Source organism: Lepidochelys olivacea (assembly GCF_965140295.1).
Source record: "Lepidochelys olivacea isolate rLepOli2 genome assembly, chromosome: 3".
NCBI lineage: Eukaryota > Metazoa > Chordata > Testudines > Cheloniidae > Lepidochelys > Lepidochelys olivacea.
In genome coordinates this window covers 142,058,983-142,080,266 of record NC_140413.1, presented here as the reverse complement: position 1 = coordinate 142,080,266, position 21,284 = coordinate 142,058,983, and the positions used below count along the sequence as shown (strand labels likewise).

General features: G+C 43.1%; 1 protein-coding gene across 4 annotated transcripts in view; it reads right to left on the bottom strand.

Annotated features, from left to right (window-relative positions):
• KIF26B (kinesin family member 26B) overlaps positions 1-21,284 on the bottom strand; it is a 420,596-nt gene that overhangs the window by 266,549 nt on the left and 132,763 nt on the right. For all 4 annotated transcript variants that reach the window (XM_084625201.1, XM_084625202.1, XM_084625204.1 and 1 more), the window contains one exon: positions 18,421-18,954. In XM_084625201.1, coding sequence (XP_084481327.1) covers positions 18,421-18,954 — 534 coding nt within the window. The remainder of the gene's footprint in view (positions 1-18,420; positions 18,955-21,284) is intronic.

Sequence of the window (21,284 nt, the reverse complement as noted above, 5' to 3'; positions counted from 1 at the left end):
AGTCATGGGTGTATCAACCACACAGGGAAAACTCTAGACTGGGGTAGTTAATGGGCGGACTGTGGGCCAAATCTGGACTGCCAGATGCTTTTGAATGGACTGCGAAATTTTATTTACCTATGATCATTATTTTTGTTGTGGTCTAAAAAAAGTGTCTCTGGAGTCTGGACCTTGACCGTTACTTGACCAAGAAATTTGGACCTTGACAAAAAATTGACTATCCCTGCTCTAGACTCCATGGAGGAGGGCTTTGTGCCAGGTTGAAAACAGGCCAGCACATAGCAGAGAGCAGATTGGGAGGCAAGCCATTTGAAGGCAGTAGGGTCTCTATATGGATGCTGTGGCCTTCCCCACATAAGAACAGATGAAGGGGAGAGATAAAGAAATAAACAGTTTGTAATGAAGCAGGGTGATTTTTCCAGCAGTAAATCATGGGATGTTCCCTCGGTGCAAACAAAGCAATTTACACTGGATGAAAGGAATTTAGCATCTGCAGGAACTATTTTTGTGTTAAGAGCTAAAGCAGGGCAAATAGCAAGGGAGATGTACCCTGGACTAGGAAGCTTGTTAAAAAGAGCAAGATTCAAGGATGCTAAATTCACAGACTTCATAGATCACAGCCTTAAAACTTCCATAGTCTTGTCTTTTCCCAAGGGCACACTTTCAAGCGTTCTCCCCAGAAACAACACTCCTATTTCTGATCTCCTTGTTTTCAGAAAGTACAATGGCAATATACATAAGCAGTATTGTGTATAAACTCAGTTTAATTGAAAAAAAAATCTGTAAATCACGTTTTTTTCAGGAAAGAGAAAACACAAAATGAGTCACAGCCTGATTAATCTACTATAGTGTATATTATTTGTTGGAAGGTCTTCTGTTTTCACAGTAAAGATTCTTCCAGAGTGTTATGGATCATTATTTCTCTCTTCCCATTTCACAGTCCAATCTAACAATGACTCTTTCCCACTGGTCACAAAAAATCTAAACAATGCCACCTATCCAATGGCCAACTGTTCCTGCTGCCTACAGCTAAACTAACAAAGGTTATTTTCCAAGCTCTTCCACAAATTGTGTTTATGAGACCATGGACAAATCAGTTCCCTTCTCCTTGCACGTTTCCCACATGTGTAAAATGGAAATAATAATATTCACGTAATTCACAGGTGTGAAGCAATATGCTTGAAGTTCTTTGGCAGGAAGGTGCTATAGTATATACAACAGTTGTAGTAAGAGATTATTTTATGCCTTGCACTTCCAATGATGTCTGTGTTTATTTTTTCCACTCTAATGTTAGACAGTCTAATCAAGAAAAGGTCTTGGGGCCATACTCTCTACTCGTGCAAGCACATGCAATTTCACTGGTGTTGTGTTTCCTTGTACTAGCAGCAAATAGGGCCTTTGGCTTTTCATGGTACCATCTAAAGGGTACTCAGTGGAGTAGAAGACATTACTGCACAGAAAGTGGCGCTGCAAGTAATGGTGTTCAGACAGAGACAAAATAATAGCAAGTATTTAAACAGATACTCCACACTAAATCTGATAAAAATTGTCCTGAAATAAATTAACGATATCTTAATATTTGCTGTTTCCCACAACACAAACCTAAGCAAAGATTTAGCCAAACCAAGCCATCATATACTTTTTATTCCCTTTTACCAATCTAATATATACCAGTGCTAGGACAACACATTATTATTTATTGTACAGTAGTGCCAAGAGGCCCCAGAGATAAGCACCTCATTATGCTAGGCACTATAGACAGACAGACAGTTCCTGCCCCCGAAGAGTTTATATCTAAGTAGACAAGGCAGACTAAGGGTAGGAAGGGAAATGGACAAATAGACTTGAAGTGACTCCCCAAGGTCACATAACCGGTAAGTGTCAGAGCTGGGGATACATGCCACGTGTCCATCTCAGCCCATTCCATCTACAAATTTCTGTCTCATGATTCCTTTCACAGAAATGCTGGTTCAATCTCAGTCATCAGGCCAGGCGTCCATCTCTCCTACTTTTATTTCAGCATGAACTGAAACTGATGACCTGGTCTAAAGCAATCCTTCCATATGCTCTAAAGTGCAATACAGCACTCAGGAGATAATCAGTGGCGGCTAACATTGCTTCAAGGCATTTAGGATTATGAGGCTGAAGGCACCTATGATAGCTGACTAGGTCACATAGTAATGAAATAGGCAACAAAAGAGGTCATTTAAAGGTATTTTTCCTGCCAGTTATTTTTCTCCAGAACCCTCATTTATCGTGAAACAATCTAATCTGCTGATTTAGCACCTAAATCTACCCCAAAAATGGCCAAATTTAGCACATACTGTGCATGATGCTTTCAAAACTCCTCAGTGACATTTGGAGGTAAAAAGTCCTCATGTTGAAAAGTTCTCTAGAAACCTGATTAATTTCAGCTGGCGACATTGTTTGGCCAACAGGACAAAAGAGGGGTTTGCTTTAATTCCTTCAGAGCTAAAAATCCTCCAGTTCTAGGGCTTGATTAAGCTCCACTGAAGTGAATGAGAATCTTCTTGTTGACTTCAATGGGAGCTTGATCAGGATCTTAAACAATCACTGCTGAGGAATACACACTCCTCTTTATCCATGTGTGTAATGCCTATTAATATCTCTGCAGTGATGTGCCTGCATGGAGAGAAGTATATATCCTTTTTTAAACTAAGGTGTGTCCCCCTCCTCCCCCGACACACTTCAAAAAGATCATGTGAAGTCCACAGAGTATTAAGAAAATTGACTTAAGTATGTAATCAGATCCACACCAGATCAAATAAGAGTTTCACTAGATCAGAGATACGGAGGGGCCTGGGTTGTTACCAAGACAGAACTATCTTTATTAAATGCCTGCATTGTGATGACTAAGGAAATACATATGAATAAAACATACAGAGTCAGATTGCACCTTGCCTTGTCCGTGTGCATAAGTCGGCTGAGGAGTGTAGAGAGTCCTCCCATCTGGAAACACTGTCGGTGATAGACTCCCAGAAGTAGCCCAGGGGAAAAGCTGAGCACTAGTGGGGGCCTGAGCTGCCTCCTCTTTAAATTGATCAGTGGAGCCACTGTCATGCTCCCCCTACATTCCCAAAGGCATTGTACCTAAGGCACAGTGCTAATGCTAGCGTCTGCAGGGGTGGTGGACTTCCAGACCACCACTGTACCAACCAGTGACTTTACAGCCATGATCTGGCACACATGGGGGGACCTGAAAGGAAAAACATCAAGGGATCAATATGTTAACCATGGTACTATCAAAATGGGACTATTACCAGAAGTCGTTCATTTCTTTGTCCTCCACAAGCTAACAACTGTGAGAAAACACTGGTACCTAAAACTGACTAATATTTAACTTTACAACTAAGGGTTTCCTCAGTTAAACCTGTTTAATCCTAGTGAAAGGGTGTAACTGAGATCAGAATATCACCCTAAATCCTTTAAATAAGGATTGCACATACAAAGCTTGGGCCAAATTCTGCACTGACCTATATCTTGGGCAACTAATTGAAATCAGTGGAACAGCAAAGTGTGTGTACAAAGGTCCACAATTCAGCCCTTTATATTTTGTTTCAATTTGTCGTAGTTACAATTACACATCTCAGGCCAAATTCTGCCTTCGTTTATACCACTGCAACCCCACTGCAGTCAATGGGCAGTATCTACTCTCTATTATTTTCTTTATTGGCTCTCTTACTAGCCACAAACTTTGAAGGCAAATTCAGCGAATTCTTTTTTATATATAAAATAAAACTTTCATTTTTAAATCTCACACATTCAAAATGGAGCCATTCTAATGTAAAAGAAGAAGAATCCTTTGATTTAAACATTATTTAACCTTTCATTTGCAAGCACACCATTTCCTGCACTACCTGTAGAGCAGAGGTGGGCAAACTACAGCCCGCGGGACCCTCCTGCCCGGCCCGTGAGCTCCTGGCCCGGGAGGCTACCCCCTGGCCCCTCCCCCCACAGCCTCACCTCGCCGCCGGTGCAACACTCTGGGCGGCGGGGCTGTGAGCTCCTGGGGCAGTGCAGCTGCAGAGCCCGGCCTGACCTGGTGCTCTGTGCTGCATGGTGGCGGCGGCGGCAGCATGGCCTGCCTCCAGCTGGGCAGCGCAGCTATAGCACCGCCGGCCACCAGTGCTCCAGGGAGCACGGTAAGGGGGCATGGAGCAGGGGGAGTTGGATAGAGGGCAGGGGAGTTCGGGGTGGTGGTCAGAGGACAGGGGTGTGGATAGGGGTCAGGGTGGGAACAAGGGGGTTGAATTGGGGCAGGGGTCCCGGGGGGCAGTCAGGAAGGGGGGCGGGTTGGATGTGGCAGCAGGGGGCAGTCAGGGGACAGGGAGAAGGGGGGGTTGGATAGGGCAGGGGTCCCGGGGGGGGGCAGTCAGGGAACAGGGGGGGTTGGATGGGGCAGGAGTCCCGGGGGCAGATAGGAGGTGGAGGCTGGGCCATGACCCCCTCCCCTAACCGGCCCTCCATACAATTTCCGAAACCCGAGCAGCCCTCAGACCAAAAAGTTTGCCCACCCCTGCTGTAGAGTCTTTAAGGGACATGTTTAAGACTATAAACTGGACTAGAGACTTTTTTTATGCTTATGAAAATGAAGTCTCAGCTACATTAAAGGACTTGAATGATGGAAACTGGAATCCTCTCCCTTTCTGAGGCACAGTTACAGATGTTCATGCTGAGATTTCCTAGTGACCTTAAGCATGACCGGCTTAACCCCCTCAAAGGTTACTGGTCATTACCCTCTATTCTTTGTGTATCCTTGGAGCTCTCCTGAGTACAACCAATTACATAAGGTGGTTGTGAAAGGTGAAGCATGGTCTCATTCCCCCTCAGAACAGATTGCTGCATTTAAAATGGCTTCATTAGCTGGGAGTGGTGCTTCTTCACCCCTGGCCACATGAAACCCCCTCCTTGCTCTTCAGGAAATACACCCGGGGCTGGTCCAAAGTTCAGAAGCAGCTGGACAATTGGCCTTCTTCATTCATGCCTTTCGTATTGTAGAGGCAGCTCTACCTGACATAGTGAATTAGACCTATTCAGGTTAAGGGTCAGACGAGGGATGTGTGGAAGGAAATATGTTCCTCTCACTCCATACTAAAGAGAAATTCCATTTACCCTGAGACCACACCAGATCCATTCCTTATTACCTCAGCTGTTCTCACATTTGGGATGACAAGATGCTAAGGGCCTGATCTTGACTTCATTTGCATCTGGTTTACATTGGTGTTAATATCATTGTCTGCTGTACAATTTACTCTGGATTTACACTAGTGTAAGTGAGAGGAGAATCTGGTCCTAAATATATTTTTATCTGATAAAGAAACAAAAAGTTTCTTGATATACAGAAGATGAGGTCTCTATCAGCCTTTCACTTTTGTTTTAATAGAAAATATAGTGCTGCCTACTACAAAGGAACAATGGGCCAAATTCTCTTCACTTCAACCCATTGATTTGAAAAGGAGTTATCCCAGCATGGAATTTGATACCACATTTCAAAAGGCCATTTCAAGAACACTTTATAAGAAAAGAAAATAATGTTTTACATGCTAGCTCTGTGGAATCACATTTCACAACTGTATCAGCCATTAGTAACTTCCTCCTTACCTCCCACAAGCATATCATCCAAGCAAACAGCTTCATTACTATTATTTCATTTTGTCTGTATGGGAATATGATTCTTCACCTATAAAAGCTTACATCTTTGGGACCAAAAGCTCCCCTGTATTCACACCCTACGAACCACTGTAATAAGCTAATATGCCTTGTGAGGTATCATTGGAACACTAATAACTCACTGGTCAATAATATCCTGGTGAAATATATTTATCAACATTACATCTAAAGTTATGAATTCCCCCTGCATGATGCTATTAGCATATGTTCAAACCCAGACAGTCCTGCCTAGGCAAAAGTTTTTAAACAGGCTTATCCTGTTTACCTCAATTTACATAAAAGTAGCAAACAGGGCCAGCAAGACAACAGGGAGAGGTGATGGCAGGAAACAGAGTAATTTGCATTTTAGCAAACACAAGTACAGGAAGAAAGGGCACGGAGCTTCCTTCACCACCAGATTCCATGTCGCCTTCCCCACTGTTTGGATAAACTTTGCTTTGAGGGGTAACCTTCAGCAGAATCCATTTCAAAGGTTCACTGGACCACAAAAAATGGGGGCAGAAAACTCCATGTTCTCTTTCATCTAAGAAGACAAAGGCATCAGCACTTTGGGCCTCTGGGAGAGATTCTGACCTTCCATCAGTCACCATCTTGCTCGAAGACGCTGGTGAGAAGGCCATCTTAAACAGAGCTTTGAACCAAAACTTTGCTAGATTAAGCTTTAGACTTTTAGGTGTGTTTTCACTTTTATTTGCTTGCAACCATTTCTAACTTTCTCTCTCGTACCTGAATTTTCACTTAAAGTCCTATCTGATTTTGTTGATAAACTTACTTTGTTTGTAATCTAAACCAACCCAGTTCTGTGTGCTTAACTGTTTGGTAACTCCAATTAAAGTAACAAACTGTTAAATACTGACACTTTACAGGGACATCGGAATTTAATATCTGAACTGTCCAGGAGAGGGCTGGACATCCCTGCAAGTAGTAACCAAAGCTGGTGGAAGCCACAGCATGAACTGGTGTGTGTGGCTGGCAAGCTGATGGGGTCAGAGGTGCAGCTATACACAGACATTCAGGGTATGACCTGCATGCTGGAAGGCTGTTTGTGAGCAGCCCAGGTTGGGAGCTCGCTTAGCAAAACACTAAGAGACACCCAGAGTTACAAGGCAGAGGGTTACACAGTCCCTCCCTTGTCTGGGTTGCACCCCAGAACATGACAATCTGCTCTTTAAAAAAATCACAGTTCAGATGGGGTCCTTCTATCAAAATTATAATAAGTTTATTAGCATCTCCTGACCCCTGAATCCTAACCTCAGGGTTCATTTTTACACAGGAGTGGATAACAAAACCATCTCAATCACAGAAACAATGCATTAATTTGTGTCCTATTGGAGAGGTACCTTTGGGACTTTCCAGGAAGGTCGCTAATAATTTTCATCTCTTAGTCTCTCACCATCCTTTCCTTTTATCTTTTCAGGCATCAGTAACAATGAGTTCCCCTTTGGTTCCTCCATTCATAGTCTTGGGAAAAAACAAAATGCTGAGAGCTTTGGCCACAACATTTTGTCTGGCAGGAAGACACACTGCTGCAATTCTTAAGAGATGATTTACACGCCAGCTCCATAAGCTTATTACTTTGGTGCAGAGGGAAGGGGAATCTCACTTCTCCCGGCTGATTGATATAGAACATGCAGGCCATGCTGCCCGTCATGATTCTGATAGCCCTGTACCTGATGAGATGAAAAACACAAAGGCAGGAATTTCTGACTCCTCTGAGCTTCAACAGGTTGATATGGAGGGTGGTTTATTGGGGTGACCATCTGCCCCATACTGTGAGATCATCAAGGTGTGCCCCCCATCCTAACAGAGATGCATCCATTGTTACAGTTACTGTTGGCATCAGTTGGAAGATGGGAACCCCTCATCCCTACATTGTGATGACCCTTCTACCACTCTAGGGAGTGCTTCCCCAGCTGGGGAACAGACACCTGCTTGTGTAGACTGTCTGGCAAGTAAACTGATCTGAGCCACCCCTGGAAAAACACAGAGTCACAAAGATGCAAGCTGCCATGGGACTGAGAAGTTGAAGACAGTTTCTGACTGAAGTCTGGGGGCTCCCTGGAATAGTTCTGACAAGTTTTGATAGTGTCATGGATCTGTCCATGGGAAGGAAGGCCATGGATGCCAAGGAATCCAGGGTTGCCCCTATAAATTGTACATTCTGAATGGCAGCCAGTGTGGATATTTCCACATTCAGCTGAAGACCTAAGTCCAAGAATAGAGAAAGCACTTTCCTTGAGTGGATGACACCTCTTGGTATGATAGACCCTTGAGTAGCCAAATCGTCGAGGTACAGGAATACTATGGTCACCTGATGACACAGGTAGGCAGCCAGCACCCATAGAACCCATGGAAAAAACCCTTGGAGTCAAGGAGAGACTGAACGAGAGCATCCAATGCTGATCCTGGCCTATGATGAAATACAGGAACCTTTTATGAGACAGATGTGTTGTTATATTGAAGTACACATCTTGAAGATTAAGGGCAAAAACCAATCCCCTGAACTGAGGCCTCATTAATTTGTTTAGGAGTCTTAGATCTAAGATTGATCTCCACCCTCCATTTTTTTTGGTACAAGGAAATATAAAGAAAAGCTCCTTCCCCCTGTACTGAACAGGGCCCAGTTCTATCTCTCCTAAACGAAGAAGGGAGTTTATTTCCTGTCTTAGCAAGAACTTATGAGAGGGGTCCCAAAGAGCAACGGGAAGGGGAATGAGGAATAGAGAAGGAAATAAATTGGATGGTGTAGCCTGATATTACTTCCATCACTCATTCGTTCGAGATGATACGTTCCCATGCTCGTTGGAAATGGGAAAATCAGTCTTTTTTAATTGGCCCTCTTAAGTACGGGCATTACTGTAGCTGGGGTTTACCAAATTGCTTTTGAAGGTCCCAGCAGAGTCTCATTGATAAGGAGAGCAACTCTGGATCGTATTGCAGAGTGAGGGATATCCAACAGCTTGTGTTGGGACTCTCTGACCTCCTCAAGAGGTATCTGTAGGGAGTCTGCCACCTGCTTACTGGGATCTTGGAGCTGCCAAAATTCATTGGCCATAGACAGAGGAGGAGGCAGTATTACTGCTTCATCTGGCAAAGTGGGTGAGATAGTGGCATGAGGGGTGGTTTCTTTATCTGCCCTAGTCTCTTGGTCTTCACATGTTTCCTCCTGTTGCTGGGGAGGAGAAACTTGAGTCTCCCTATCATCCCAGTGGGAGAGGGTGATAGCCCTGGAGATCTCCCAGCGATAAGTTGCTCAGGGGTCCCAGTATGGGCATTGAGGGCCATATGGTAGCATCCAGGGTTGCTCCCACCGGGAATGATGAGGTCCCCAAACATCTTCCCTGCTTCTTCAAGAAAAGAGTAGTTATATGGGTATTGGGGGAACCCTGAACAGAGACTGATGATACTGAAAGGAGATCATCATTGTCCTCTTTTTCCTCCAATGGCGGAGCTCCAACTGAAAAGGGAGGTGATGGCACCAGGGAATGTATACAGTTGCAGAGACCCAGCTGTTCTCAGTACCAAGAGGCATTCAGTACCCACCAGCAATGGAGACTCTGGTACAGCAGTCACTGAAAAGTCCTTTGGGTATTCTACAGCATCAAGAGGTGTTGTGGTACCAACAGACCGCTATGCTTGTCCTTGCTGGACAGTACCGATGGTCTGGAGTGCTGTGCAGATGGCACTGATGTGGCTGGAGGCTTACACAGTACCAAAGAACCTGATAAGGGTACCAGGAGAGGAGTTAAGCCCAAGGGTACCAATCTGTGCTTGCTTTGACCATCTCCACTAGACTGTACTGGAGCCTGCTCAGAGCCATGTTTGGACTTAGAGCTGTGGGGCTTTCCTGCTTCACCGTACTGGAAGAGCTCTTTGCCTCTACAGAACTGAGCCTTGGGGGATGACATCTCAGGCTGTTGAGAACAAGGTCTTTTTGAGGTAGGATTCTTGGGAAGGGAATTAGAGCGCCTCCTCTTAGAATGTTTTGACAAGGTCTCTGAGATTTCCCCCTTCTGGGGCAATGTTGTGCCGAGGTTGAAGGGGCACTAGAGAGCCTCGGGCACTGATGTGGAGGGAGTTCTCCTAACCTGGCTCCAGAGCAGGGCAAAGAGGGCACTCCATCACCCATAGCTGACTTTTTCTCAAACCAGAACTACTAGCTACTCTACTAACAACTAACTAAGCTAACTAAATTAAGAAAAAAAATAAAGCTCAGCAATAGCCGAGGTACACACACAGCAGACATGCTAAACTCTGTCTCAGGCTGAGGTGGTTGAGAAGGAACTGAGGGCGGTTCACTCATGCAGCCTCAGAGAGCCTCAGTGCGGGGCACCTCCCGGATATCATCAGCACACGCACTGGCCGAATGTACACTGCTAAGGAAAATCATGCGCACCTGAAGTGGAGCACCCATAGGGTGATTACTCAGAGAAGAAACACAGATTTTTCCATTGATTTAAGGGTAAATTAGCTATCTGAGGGATGGGGATAAGCTGCAAAGTTCAGATTCCTAACACCTCCAAAGTTTAGGAGTGTTCAATTCCAGGGCTTTGGTTGTGGTTCATCTCCATTATTTGGCTGTCCAACATACCCTTTAAACTGTAAGGCCCCAGTTCAGCAAAGCATTTAAACATCGTGTGCTTTATAGGGAGGGATTTAAGCAAATGCTTAATGTTAAGTACGTGCTTAAATGCTTTGCTGAATTGGAGCCAAATTGTATTCTATACGTTGAAGTCTCTGAAAACAATGCCTGGTAAATGATGTTTTCAGCGACATTAGGTTCTGGTAATCAACATACTGACAGGAGATACAGTAAGTCAGTTATTTATGAGGTACTTACAGTCGAGTCAGGCATATTGGGTCTCACTCCCTACCAGAACTCTAGCTAATTTTTCCTTCCCATTCCTCCCACTTCCTCCAACTGATACTTTTACCCAACTATAGCAGGTAATCAGTGCAGGGACATTGTCACTATTATTCCATGAGAGACTCATATCTGGACAAGCTTCCTAAGCCATGGAGCAGGGGAGGAAATCAAGACTCCAAATCCTCACTAATTGTGGTTTCATGGCTTTCACTAAATTACAGGATTATCTCACTCCTCTCAGAGCTCATAGATTTCTTTCTCACATCACAGCTGAGTCATGGGGCTCTCATACTCCTAGGATAAGCCTCCTTAGCTCTTTTCAAACCATGGGATACCCTTTACCTCTCACTTCCCTTGGTCAGTGTAATATCATGAAGGAAAGAGTAATGATTCTAGGGGTCATTAAGCCATGCAGAAAAATGCCATGTGACATCAAATCACGCCAGAGTAATTGTAAAAAAAAATTACAATTAGCATGGAATTCTGAACTTTGCCATCCTGATGGGATGAGTCAGGATACAATGAGAGCATTATTTTGAAAAAAAATTCAGATATAATTAGCCAGTTACGGTAATACACAAGCTTGAGTGATCATTTCATGGAAAGAAGGTCAGCTGATGACTTATAACCCCACTAACGTCACTATGTATCTAATTATCAGTGATTTGACGCAAAAAGGACATTAGTCTATTCACAGGAAAGATGTTTTATATATATATATATGTACACACACACACACACACACACACACATATATAAAAGTGTGGAGGGTGGGGATGGCAGGAGCTAGGATTAGAGTTGGAAATTTTGTTTCAATGCTAATCAGCTTGTTCTTCTAGGTCCACCAAGGGACAGTTTGCCAGTTTGTGAAATCAAATTGCTGGTTTGTGTGTTCTATACTGGGATCATTGTCCAAAGATTTTCGTTAGTTTGTTAGCATCCAAACCACAAACTGAACACCACACACACACAGAGGATATCTGCCTACTGCCTTATGCGCCCAAGCAAGGTTCCCTGCCTGATAGAGCAGAGTCAGAGCTCATGAGAGAGAGGAGCCACTCTTCCTCTGTGCAGCCACTACTCCGCCATGCAAGCAGACGGACTCAGGAGACCTGAATTCTATTCCCAGTCATGCTGTGTGACTACCGACAAGTCACTTAACCTCCCTGTGCCTGTTTCCCCTCCCACCTTTTGTCTCTCATCTGCCCCATGCTCTTTGGGGCAGGGATTGTCTCTTGCTCTGGGTTTATACAGTACCTAGTATAATAGAGCCTCTAAGTGTTACTGTAATACAAATAAGAATAAAGGGCCAGATAATCTGGTGTTGTATTACTGATGGACTTTGGCCATACAGCCAACGTACTGGAATCCTCAGTGGAAGGGCACACAGCTGGGGTAACAGGCTTCTAGGCTATCACCTTCCCTGCTGCTGGTGCAGAGGCCACACTCAGGACACCCCTATCCTATCTCCAGCATAGTACTTTGCTAATCCTTCTGTAAGAACAGCAATACCCTGAGAAGTGTGTCACAGGGTGTGGTAGGCACTTCTAGCTTTTCCTTTGCTTGCTATATTCATGCTTTGACAAAGCAGCGCTACATCTGTAAGACTGCGTGTAATATGATAGTTACACTAAACACCCGTTAATCTGCAAATTGAATCAAAAGTATGATTTAGGTACCTCCTGTTATAGGCTTTAGAAACAATTAAATTAGCCTAACTCTGTCATAATGATTATTAACACTTCAGCCTTTTCCTGCTGTATGTGTTTATCAGCAGCAGCAAGTGAAAGGAAAGAAATTAGAGAGCAGAGACTTGAAAGAGCAGGAATCAAATCCCCAGATCTGAATACCCCACACACAGTGTTTTGATCCAGGCTTGAACTTTATATCTTATGCCAAACTCTAATCATTACCAATTTCTTGCAAAAAGCCTGTGCCTGAAAGAGTTAGTGTGTTACAAGGCAGCCGTGACCAAAATCAACCCCAAACAAACCATTCATCACTGCACAGCTCCAGAACTAACTTGTACTTTCATCAAGAACAGTACAGTTATAAACACACATCATAGATAAAGAGGAAACACAAAGTATGTACTGTAAGCTTTCATGAATCGTACACAAACAAAGCCTTTGATAGCTCTCTGAATACACACTATATCATTACGCCCCGGGCTAGCAGGCTCTCTGCAGTCTAGGTTCTTGGTTTCTAAAGGGATGCTTTTTACTGGACTAAGAGAAAGGGATACATCCCCCCCTCCCCATCCCCCCACGTTCAAATCTCTCCACTGGTTTTCTGTCCCTTTCCAGGTCAAGTCCAAGCTCCATGTCCCCAGTCTGAAGGAACTGAACACGTGGTGCTCACCCTGCCCACACCGGTCCTCATCTCCTACTACAACCCTGTGCTTGTGTCTCTGCCTTTTTCTCACTGCCCACACCCCATGCCTGGAATAGCTTTCCTTCTCCATTACAAGATGCCACTTCACGCTCCTTTAAACTTCTCCAATCCTTGTGGCTTGTCTTTCTCACTAACCCTCCCTCTCTGACACACACTGCTCACTCAGTAACTACCAAATTCTTTTTTTAAAATAATCTAGAACAGTACAATACATGTGCCAATCTAAATAATGTAATCCAGGTTCTAGGACCCTGCATAAAGATGGAGAGTTCTTCTGCTGACTCAAGATGGCAACCAGACAAGAAGGGGCCCTATTAGATCCAGCTCAGGATATAAAAGCTTTAAGAACTCTCTTCAAAGCTGAGAGCAGCACTAGAAACCACCACGTTCAAGAGTAAACTCTGTCAGGCCTCTTACATTGGTTGTTGTTGAAGTTAATGTTAAAGGAAACCCAGGAAAGGGGTTTGTTTGGCCCCTACTCAGTCTGTTAGGAGAAGGGCAGATACAACCAGCTTACATGCCTTTCCCCCATTCCCTTTTCTTTACGTTTGACTTGGATTGTCAAGTCTTTGGAGGCGAGACCTTGTCTTGTGTCTGCCTAAAGTTATTGCAGTTGTAAAGTCATAGCAATGTAATAATGCACTAATAAATAATAAATACACCAGTGCCAATTACTTCCAAGGTTTAGATTGGACAAATGCTTGGTGGTGGAGTGGTGAAACAGTTGGTTAGTAGCTTTTCACCTATGGAGACTTTAGTTGAGGATTTGGCCTAGCTTTTAAGTGGTTTCATTTTAGGGTTAATTTGTGTAGCACACCAACTGAGCACGAGGCGTGGCCTGCTCAAGAGGCTCAGATTTGGAACAGCAAGGGATGTTGCAGGTCAGAACCCAGGAGTGCTGTCAGAGTGACTAGTATGAGGAGAAGCTTGTACAATGCTAATCCACATGATGCCTTTCACACAAATTTTTACAAGGATTAAACCCATCCAGTTTTAGTTTGAATCAAAATATATTTTTCTCCCTCACCTCTCCCGGATAGACGTTTAAATTCTTTGAGAGGGAACGACTCCTCCACCCAAAACTGGGTATCAAAGGGAACTTCGTGGGCGTATGCCCTAAAACTAAAGATGGGCAAGAATTGGGATTTCCATTCTGTGAGAAAATTCCAACATTTTAAAAAAATAATTGATCCAATTTGGAATAAAAAGCTAAATTTAAAAATATCCCACCAAACAACATTTTGATTCAGGGCCATCAAAACATTTCATTTAGATAGTGTTGTCTCAATTCATTTCATTTTGACTTATATAAAAGTCAAAATGAAATTAATCAAAACACTATTGAAATGAAATGTTTCAACTTTTTCCCCACCAATAGTTTGGTTTCTAATAGACATGTTCCCACAACAATGTTTGGATTTTGATGAAACTTTTTTTTAAACTGTTTCATGGAAAAAATTTTGACCAGCTCTACTGAAGACCCAGACATATGGAAGGGTTCACAAGTGGAGATCCAAAAGAGAAAAAGGATTTGGAATCACTGAACTAGGAAGTGTCCCCAACCAAAAACCTTGAGAATAAGGGCACAGGCTCTCATGCTTAAACTAAAAACAGAAGTTCTAATTGCTAATGATTCAGATTTTAGTGGCTTCTTTAATGTGGCCCAACAGTGTCATTTTTACAGATACATTAACTAACAGCTTTACATAGATAATGAATAATGAAGTTTCCATACAGTCGCTGACAATTTAATTGAGACACTTTCTTGATAAAATTGTTGCTCTGCCTCATTTTTATAAAAACACTGGGACTTTGGGATTCTTAACAAAATGAACAGTCATATCCTTACAGCTGTAAAGTTTTCCCACTCGTCGTAAATGATAACATGGCAACCAATGAACAATAGAAATGTACTGATTAGGGTGGTATCCTGTAAGGTGTATCATCATCAACTGGCCAAATCCTGAGGTCCTTGCTCAGGCAAATTCCCTTTGACATCAGCTAGTGTTCCCCTATGTAAGGAATGAGTATAAACTCATATACTAAATGAGTATAAACTATGCAAAGGACCCACACAAAATCTTTACCCCATTTAAGACACAACTAAGCACTTAGGGTGCATACACCTTGTGCTACTCTGCACAGGGGAGAATTTTACCCTGAATGTGAACTTCAGGATCTGGCTCAAATCCAATTTGGATTTGGCCATTATTAGTTTCTTAATTGTATGCATAACACTGAATAGAAGAAACTTGTGGGGAATATAATTTTTGCCCCTGATCAAAACACCCTATTACTGGTTTACTAAGTCGTCACAGAGAAAGAAAAGAAAAAACTGTTCAATGTAAAAATTTGCTCTTTCCTCCCTACCCTCTCCCCTCTCCCACCACCTTTTTTTTTTTTTTTTTTTTTTTGGTACACAAGTCTCTTGTCTGAAGACTGGAAATTGAACTGAGTCACCAAGTTTTAACCTGGGATTTGGATTCAGCCCACTACAGAATCATGGGTCAGCTGTTAAATAGAGATCCAGAGCTAGAAAAGTCCCAGGGTTTTTGGATCTGGGTTTCTGGTTCTGGCCCATCTCAACTCAAGGCTGCTGGTTTTTAGCCTGTGAGCATACAGTAAGTTATTAAAGTGGGGAGCTTTTGAATTCACACCTATTTTACACACTTTCAGGTGGTAATTTTTGACTTATTCTGTGAAAATAGTGGAAACTCTCTCTCTTCCCCCTCCCCCCACCCTTTACCCACCCCACCCTGCTTCAGAAGCACAGCACTGGGAAATAATCACAGGTAATTTCATTCCCATTGTTCTCAACATGAACAAAGCAGTGCTGTCATTCATTCCCTGTATCCTACACAGGGCTCTGGGTTTAGGCAGAGACTGGAAATGATTTTCCACCAGGAAGGCTGAATAACGCTCTTGGAAGAACTGTAACTAGGATATTTCTTAGTGTGTGAAATTACCTTGAGGGCACAGAATGGCATGGCTTATGAGCCAGGTTTCCCCTTTTTGGAGTGGTGGGCATATTAGTAGGAAAAATAAGGTCAATTTTCAAAGCACTCAACTGTTTCTGGCAGGTTGTCTAGACTATCTGACTAAAGCTAATTTACAATGGGGAGATGCCCACACCAGGAGCCATTAAGTCTAGCCAGTCCCACAGCTCTTGTCCCTGGGCATCAGTTTGACAAAATTATGACATAGGAAGGCACTGAACCGCTGCTGGAAACATAATGCTCTTTATCCCCTGGAGACTTTTGTCTGGTTCTGTTAGCTATTGCATAGTGAGGGTGTTTCATTATTAGGTGCAGGAGAAATATTCAATACAAGGAAATATTCTCAGGCAAGTGGCTAGAGCAATTTTTTTCACTTTACCTTCAAGCCAGGAAAATTAGGTTCATTTTCAGGGTTCTAAATGAGCCAGAAAAACTGATATGGTCTACTAGCACTTTTCCCAGCAGGATATTCTAGCTCTGACCAATTAATATTTTTATTTATATAGATATAAGAAATTGGAGAGACAGATCTAAAGCTGTTCTGATAATCTGAGATCATGTGTAACATAACATATTCAACAGATTTTATCTTTTTTCTGTATACAGAATGTACACAGGCAGAACACAAAATTCTCACATTTATTCACCATTCAGAATTATTCATGAATTTCGTCCCAAAATTATTCTACTGAAGCAAATAACTCAAACAGTCAGAGGCAAATACTCAAACTTTGAAATCCATGCTTTTTGATAATTAAATGACACAGGCTGCCATTTCTGTTCCCTTATGACCATAACTAACCAATACTGAGAGATTTTAATTTTTGAATATGACAACTGAATACAGAATTTAAAATTCACGATTATCAATGACTGGTCCACCAGTGCCCAGATTTGTTAGTCTCCTGGCCTCACTCCAAAGCCCATATTTATTCTCTTTTGCAAGTCTGTCGAGAAGAGGCTGTGCTGAAGTGGACAGATTATCATGCAGTCCTTTTGCATTATGTTGTGATTTCAACTTATTGGATAGCTACGGAAACCACAAGATCGGCATCAATAGCTATATTTTAGACAATGGCGGAGCCAGGGTTTGCAATCACAGGGTGATGGACTGGAAAGTGAGCCTGCCCCACACGCCCCCTGCAGAGGTGGCTCCTTTCCCAGGAGCTAGGCCCAGCATTGCAACCTAGTACACGGGGTGACAGTTCCATTCAGATTTGCCCCAACCACTTCTCCATCATGACGGAGGAGCAGCTGGACCATATTTGAGTGATTAGCGTTGCAGCCTGGCACATAAGGTTGCAATGCCATTCAGGGTTTGGCCCAGCACCCCTCTGGACAGTTGGGATGCCAGGCCAAATTTCAGAGAGTAGTGTGCACCATGTTGCAAGGCCCAGAGCAGGAAGCTGGGCCCAGTCTATGCCAGGTGAGTGCAGGGCAGGCTCACTCTCTAGCCCCCTGTGAAAATTCATGTCAAACATCTCCTTTCTTTGATTGCACAAATACTTGAAAAGGTGCCACACGTACCCTATTAGCCCTGTCATTGACTTTAGACATTTGAAGAAATAAAATAAAATATTTGAGCTTTCAGGCTTAAAATATGATGGAGTGGCACCAGTCATAGGGCCACCTGTGATTAACCTGGCTGCACCAGACCAGTAATAACCCTGTGGAGCTCTTAAACTCCTGTAATAAAGTTGTACAGTGTGGGCATGAACAGAGGTCCATAAGTATACGGTTGTTGTTCAAGATACTAAAACTCAACCATCCAAATGCTCATAGAAAATGAAGGCAAAAAGTTGTGAACACAGTCAAATTGAAATTACTTTTCCTATTCAAGCAATAATTCACAATTTTTATCCACTCTTTGCTCAGGTCTAGTTTTTTCTTAGATCAAACTGCACAGTCCATGTCACATGCTGACATCTCCAGATGTGATTCAGGAAACTGTAAAGTCACATATATTTTCCAGTTAAAATAATTTTAAATACACTCTTATTTTTTGACCCAGCCCTTTTCTACGTGTGATAAAACTGATGTCTCAACGCTCCTCATTCACTTATTTTTTTCTTACCATAATAGTAACTACTCTCATAGCTGATAAGTATTAAAATAGCAACAGAGGGATTTACCCTGCAAATGCTTATTAGTGAGCACAGGGCCAGATTATCAGACGTATTTACGTGCCTAAACAGGGAGATAGGCACCTAGTAGAATTTCCAAAAGAGAGGAGTTCGACATCTCATGGGATTTTCAAAACACCCAAGCAGGTTAGGTGCCTAGCTGCATCTTTGGTCACTGTGGAAAATCTGGCTCATAGTGCTTAGTACCGCGCATACTCAAAAGGGAATACCCACATTTTTAAAGCAGAAGTACATTTTTGTAGGATCAGTCCCACAGTGTGAGGCTGGGAAGATGTTAGTAGGATTAAGATTATTAAAGTGTTTAAATAAACATTTTTAAGCCACTTACCTGGTATGGATACAGGGTGACCCCATTTGTTCTTGACAAGGACCAGGTGCCGTCAAGGTACTGATGAGCCTGGATAGCTACAGAGTTCAGGATGTTGCCATTGCTGGGGCTGGTAGCCATCTGTAGGCTGACCTTGGCCTGGTGTCCAGGGGAACCATTTTTCTTCTCCACCCCATTGATGATCCCCAGGCTGTTGGGCTTCCCACTGTGCTTGTTGGTCACAAAGCCTGTGTAATTAGCAGTAGTGTAGGAAGTGGGCATGTATGCCCAGTCTCTGGGCTGCAGGCTGCCCATATGTCGGGAGCCCACTAACGTGGGAATATTGGAGAGGGGTGGGGGTGAGCCTGGTGAGGCATCATACTGTTCGGTGTTGGCAGCCTGCTCCAGCGTTAGCACCATCTGAATGGCCTCCTGCTTCAGCTGGTTCAGGTGGGTGGCACAAACGTCACATCTGTTGTCCCTCTCGTTCCATGCCTTCCGAATGGTGTTGGGAACTTGGAGTTTGTCATGGATCACCGAAGAGAAAGCTGGGTCCTGAAAACCAAGCAGAGAAGAAGGGGGGGAGGGAACGTTTAACCAGGATCATTGCAGTGAAACATTTCTGCTGAGGATTGTGCATTTCAAAAGGCAATTTATGAGATAAGCTTAAGGAGCAAACAAAGGCCATTTGATACAGTGAACATATGCCAGCAGCAGAGAAACAAAAATCAGAAACTAGGATGTGTTCAGGAGAAACCTTCCCTTTTACTTCAAATACAGAGAAATGGCAAATGTATTTAAATATTCTTAATTCCATCGCAAGCCTGAGTGCATGGCAGAGAGAATGAATTAACCTGCTCTACCCCACTGCTGGCTTGAATGAAATCTGCTCTCATTTACACAGGTGACATACAGCCTAACTCCATTGAAGTCAACTGGCTGATAAGGTTCACAATCTATCTAGAGGTCAGTATTTGGTCTTTGACAGCTAACAGAGCTGGGTGAAAACGAAGAAAACAGTTTCACAATTGTTTTTTAAACAAAACTCAAAGAATGCAAATCAAGGCAGGCTAGTATGCACATACTGGGAAAGGAGGAGTGGCAAGTATAAGGCATGGAGGGAGGGGTTCATAAGTGGGAGGGTCATATTAATTACGATCTGTCTTTATTATATACTCAAGCATTTTATTTTCTCTGTTTAACTACCGTGAAGAGCTCCTCAGCATGCAGTGATTAATTGATTCATAAATCACGGTGCCTTTTTATGCACAGCAGCAAAAAGAGCAGTTCTAGCAGCAGAAGCCCAAGAGAGTCATATAAACTGATGGGGAAACAACAGGGGGCTGAGATTTGATCAAGCCTCAGGCTGGTCACTTCCATTCAGTGCACAAAGGGGTCAGAGCATCAAAGTGTGTCAGAAGACAAGAGCTGTGTTGTACAGCAGCTCCCTGCTCGTCACACTGCCGTGAAGAATCAGGAAAAAATGGGGAAACACAGTTGTCAAATTTTATTTTCCAGCCCACAGAATGTCCACCATAGCTATGGCTGCATATCGAATAAACTAGCTTATCCATTTCAACTGCAATATAGGAGGTTTTCACCCCCTCATTTACATCCAGGTAATGCAGAAAGGGAATCTGTACGTTCACCACAGTGCTTGAGAAAAGCTCTCTATATAGCAAGATTAAGATCTTGGTCTTATTTCGATTTGCTTGATATGTACCAGGGAAACACCCTGACAGTTCTACCTTCCTCTAGCTAGTGAGACAGAGCTGGTTATTGTTCTTTGAAAGTTAACCACCCCTTAGGCAATTGGGCTGGAACCCAAAGTAATTATATACAGTGCTCAGATCCAGCAGCAGTACAGCATGGAAATTCCTGGACACTATAATAAGTATTCCAAGGAAATAAGGTCATTTCTAAAGTAAGCAAATGTCAGAAAGATATAAATAATATTCAAGTAGCACGGTGGCTTTAAGAGATACTGAGCGTCAATTACTTCAGCTTCATCTCAGTGTTAAAACAAACATTAGATCATTCTGATATAATAAACAGAGTGAGAAAGGAAGATCTCTCCTCTTCCTGAGGAGGAACTAGGAAGATGGGCTCAACTTTGGATTTTTGATCCTTATGTATGGTCTTGCCATTCTGACAAGAGTCCACTGGATAGCTCTGCATTGGTTTCAGGACGCAAAATATAAAAAACATAATATAAAAAAAACAAAAGACATACAGATGCTAGAAAAATGTGTCACTAGGCAAACTAATACCCCAAACATTAATCAGATTTGAGTGGACTAAAGTCTGTTCTCATATTGTGATCTCTAAGTGGATGCTGGCTTAAAAATATTAGTCTTGACTCATTTTTGTTCTTCTGCATTGGCAGATCTGTTGCAATGTTGTGCCAGGAAAGGAAAGTCTGACTGGGCCGATGGACCCTATACTGCCTCTGACACGGAGGACGTTAAAACTCCATTCTCAGAGAGACACCCACGCAAACACTTGAGATTTCAAGGAAACAGCTGCATGACAACTATGGCTTCAGCATTCCATCAGCAAGCAATCTGCAGGAGTTCCCTGGAGGAATGCTGGTTATTTTAATAAGCAGCAAGTAACTGGTCCCATAGGTGTGTATTAACTAGGGATGGACGAACCTCAAAAGAAGTTTATGTTCACTGCAAGAAGCACCAGGAGCCTGAAAGGCTATCCATATTATCAGAACTGTTGGGGTCTGCAAAACAGCACTAAATCTCATGACAGCAGGTTTGCTTGAGAGTTTTCAGGTTGGGCTAGAAATACCAGGGCATTTTGGCACTTGTTCCCAGTCCTGGCTGGAACACAGGAGTGCAGAGCTCCAAAACTGAAATATAACAGAAGATTCACCA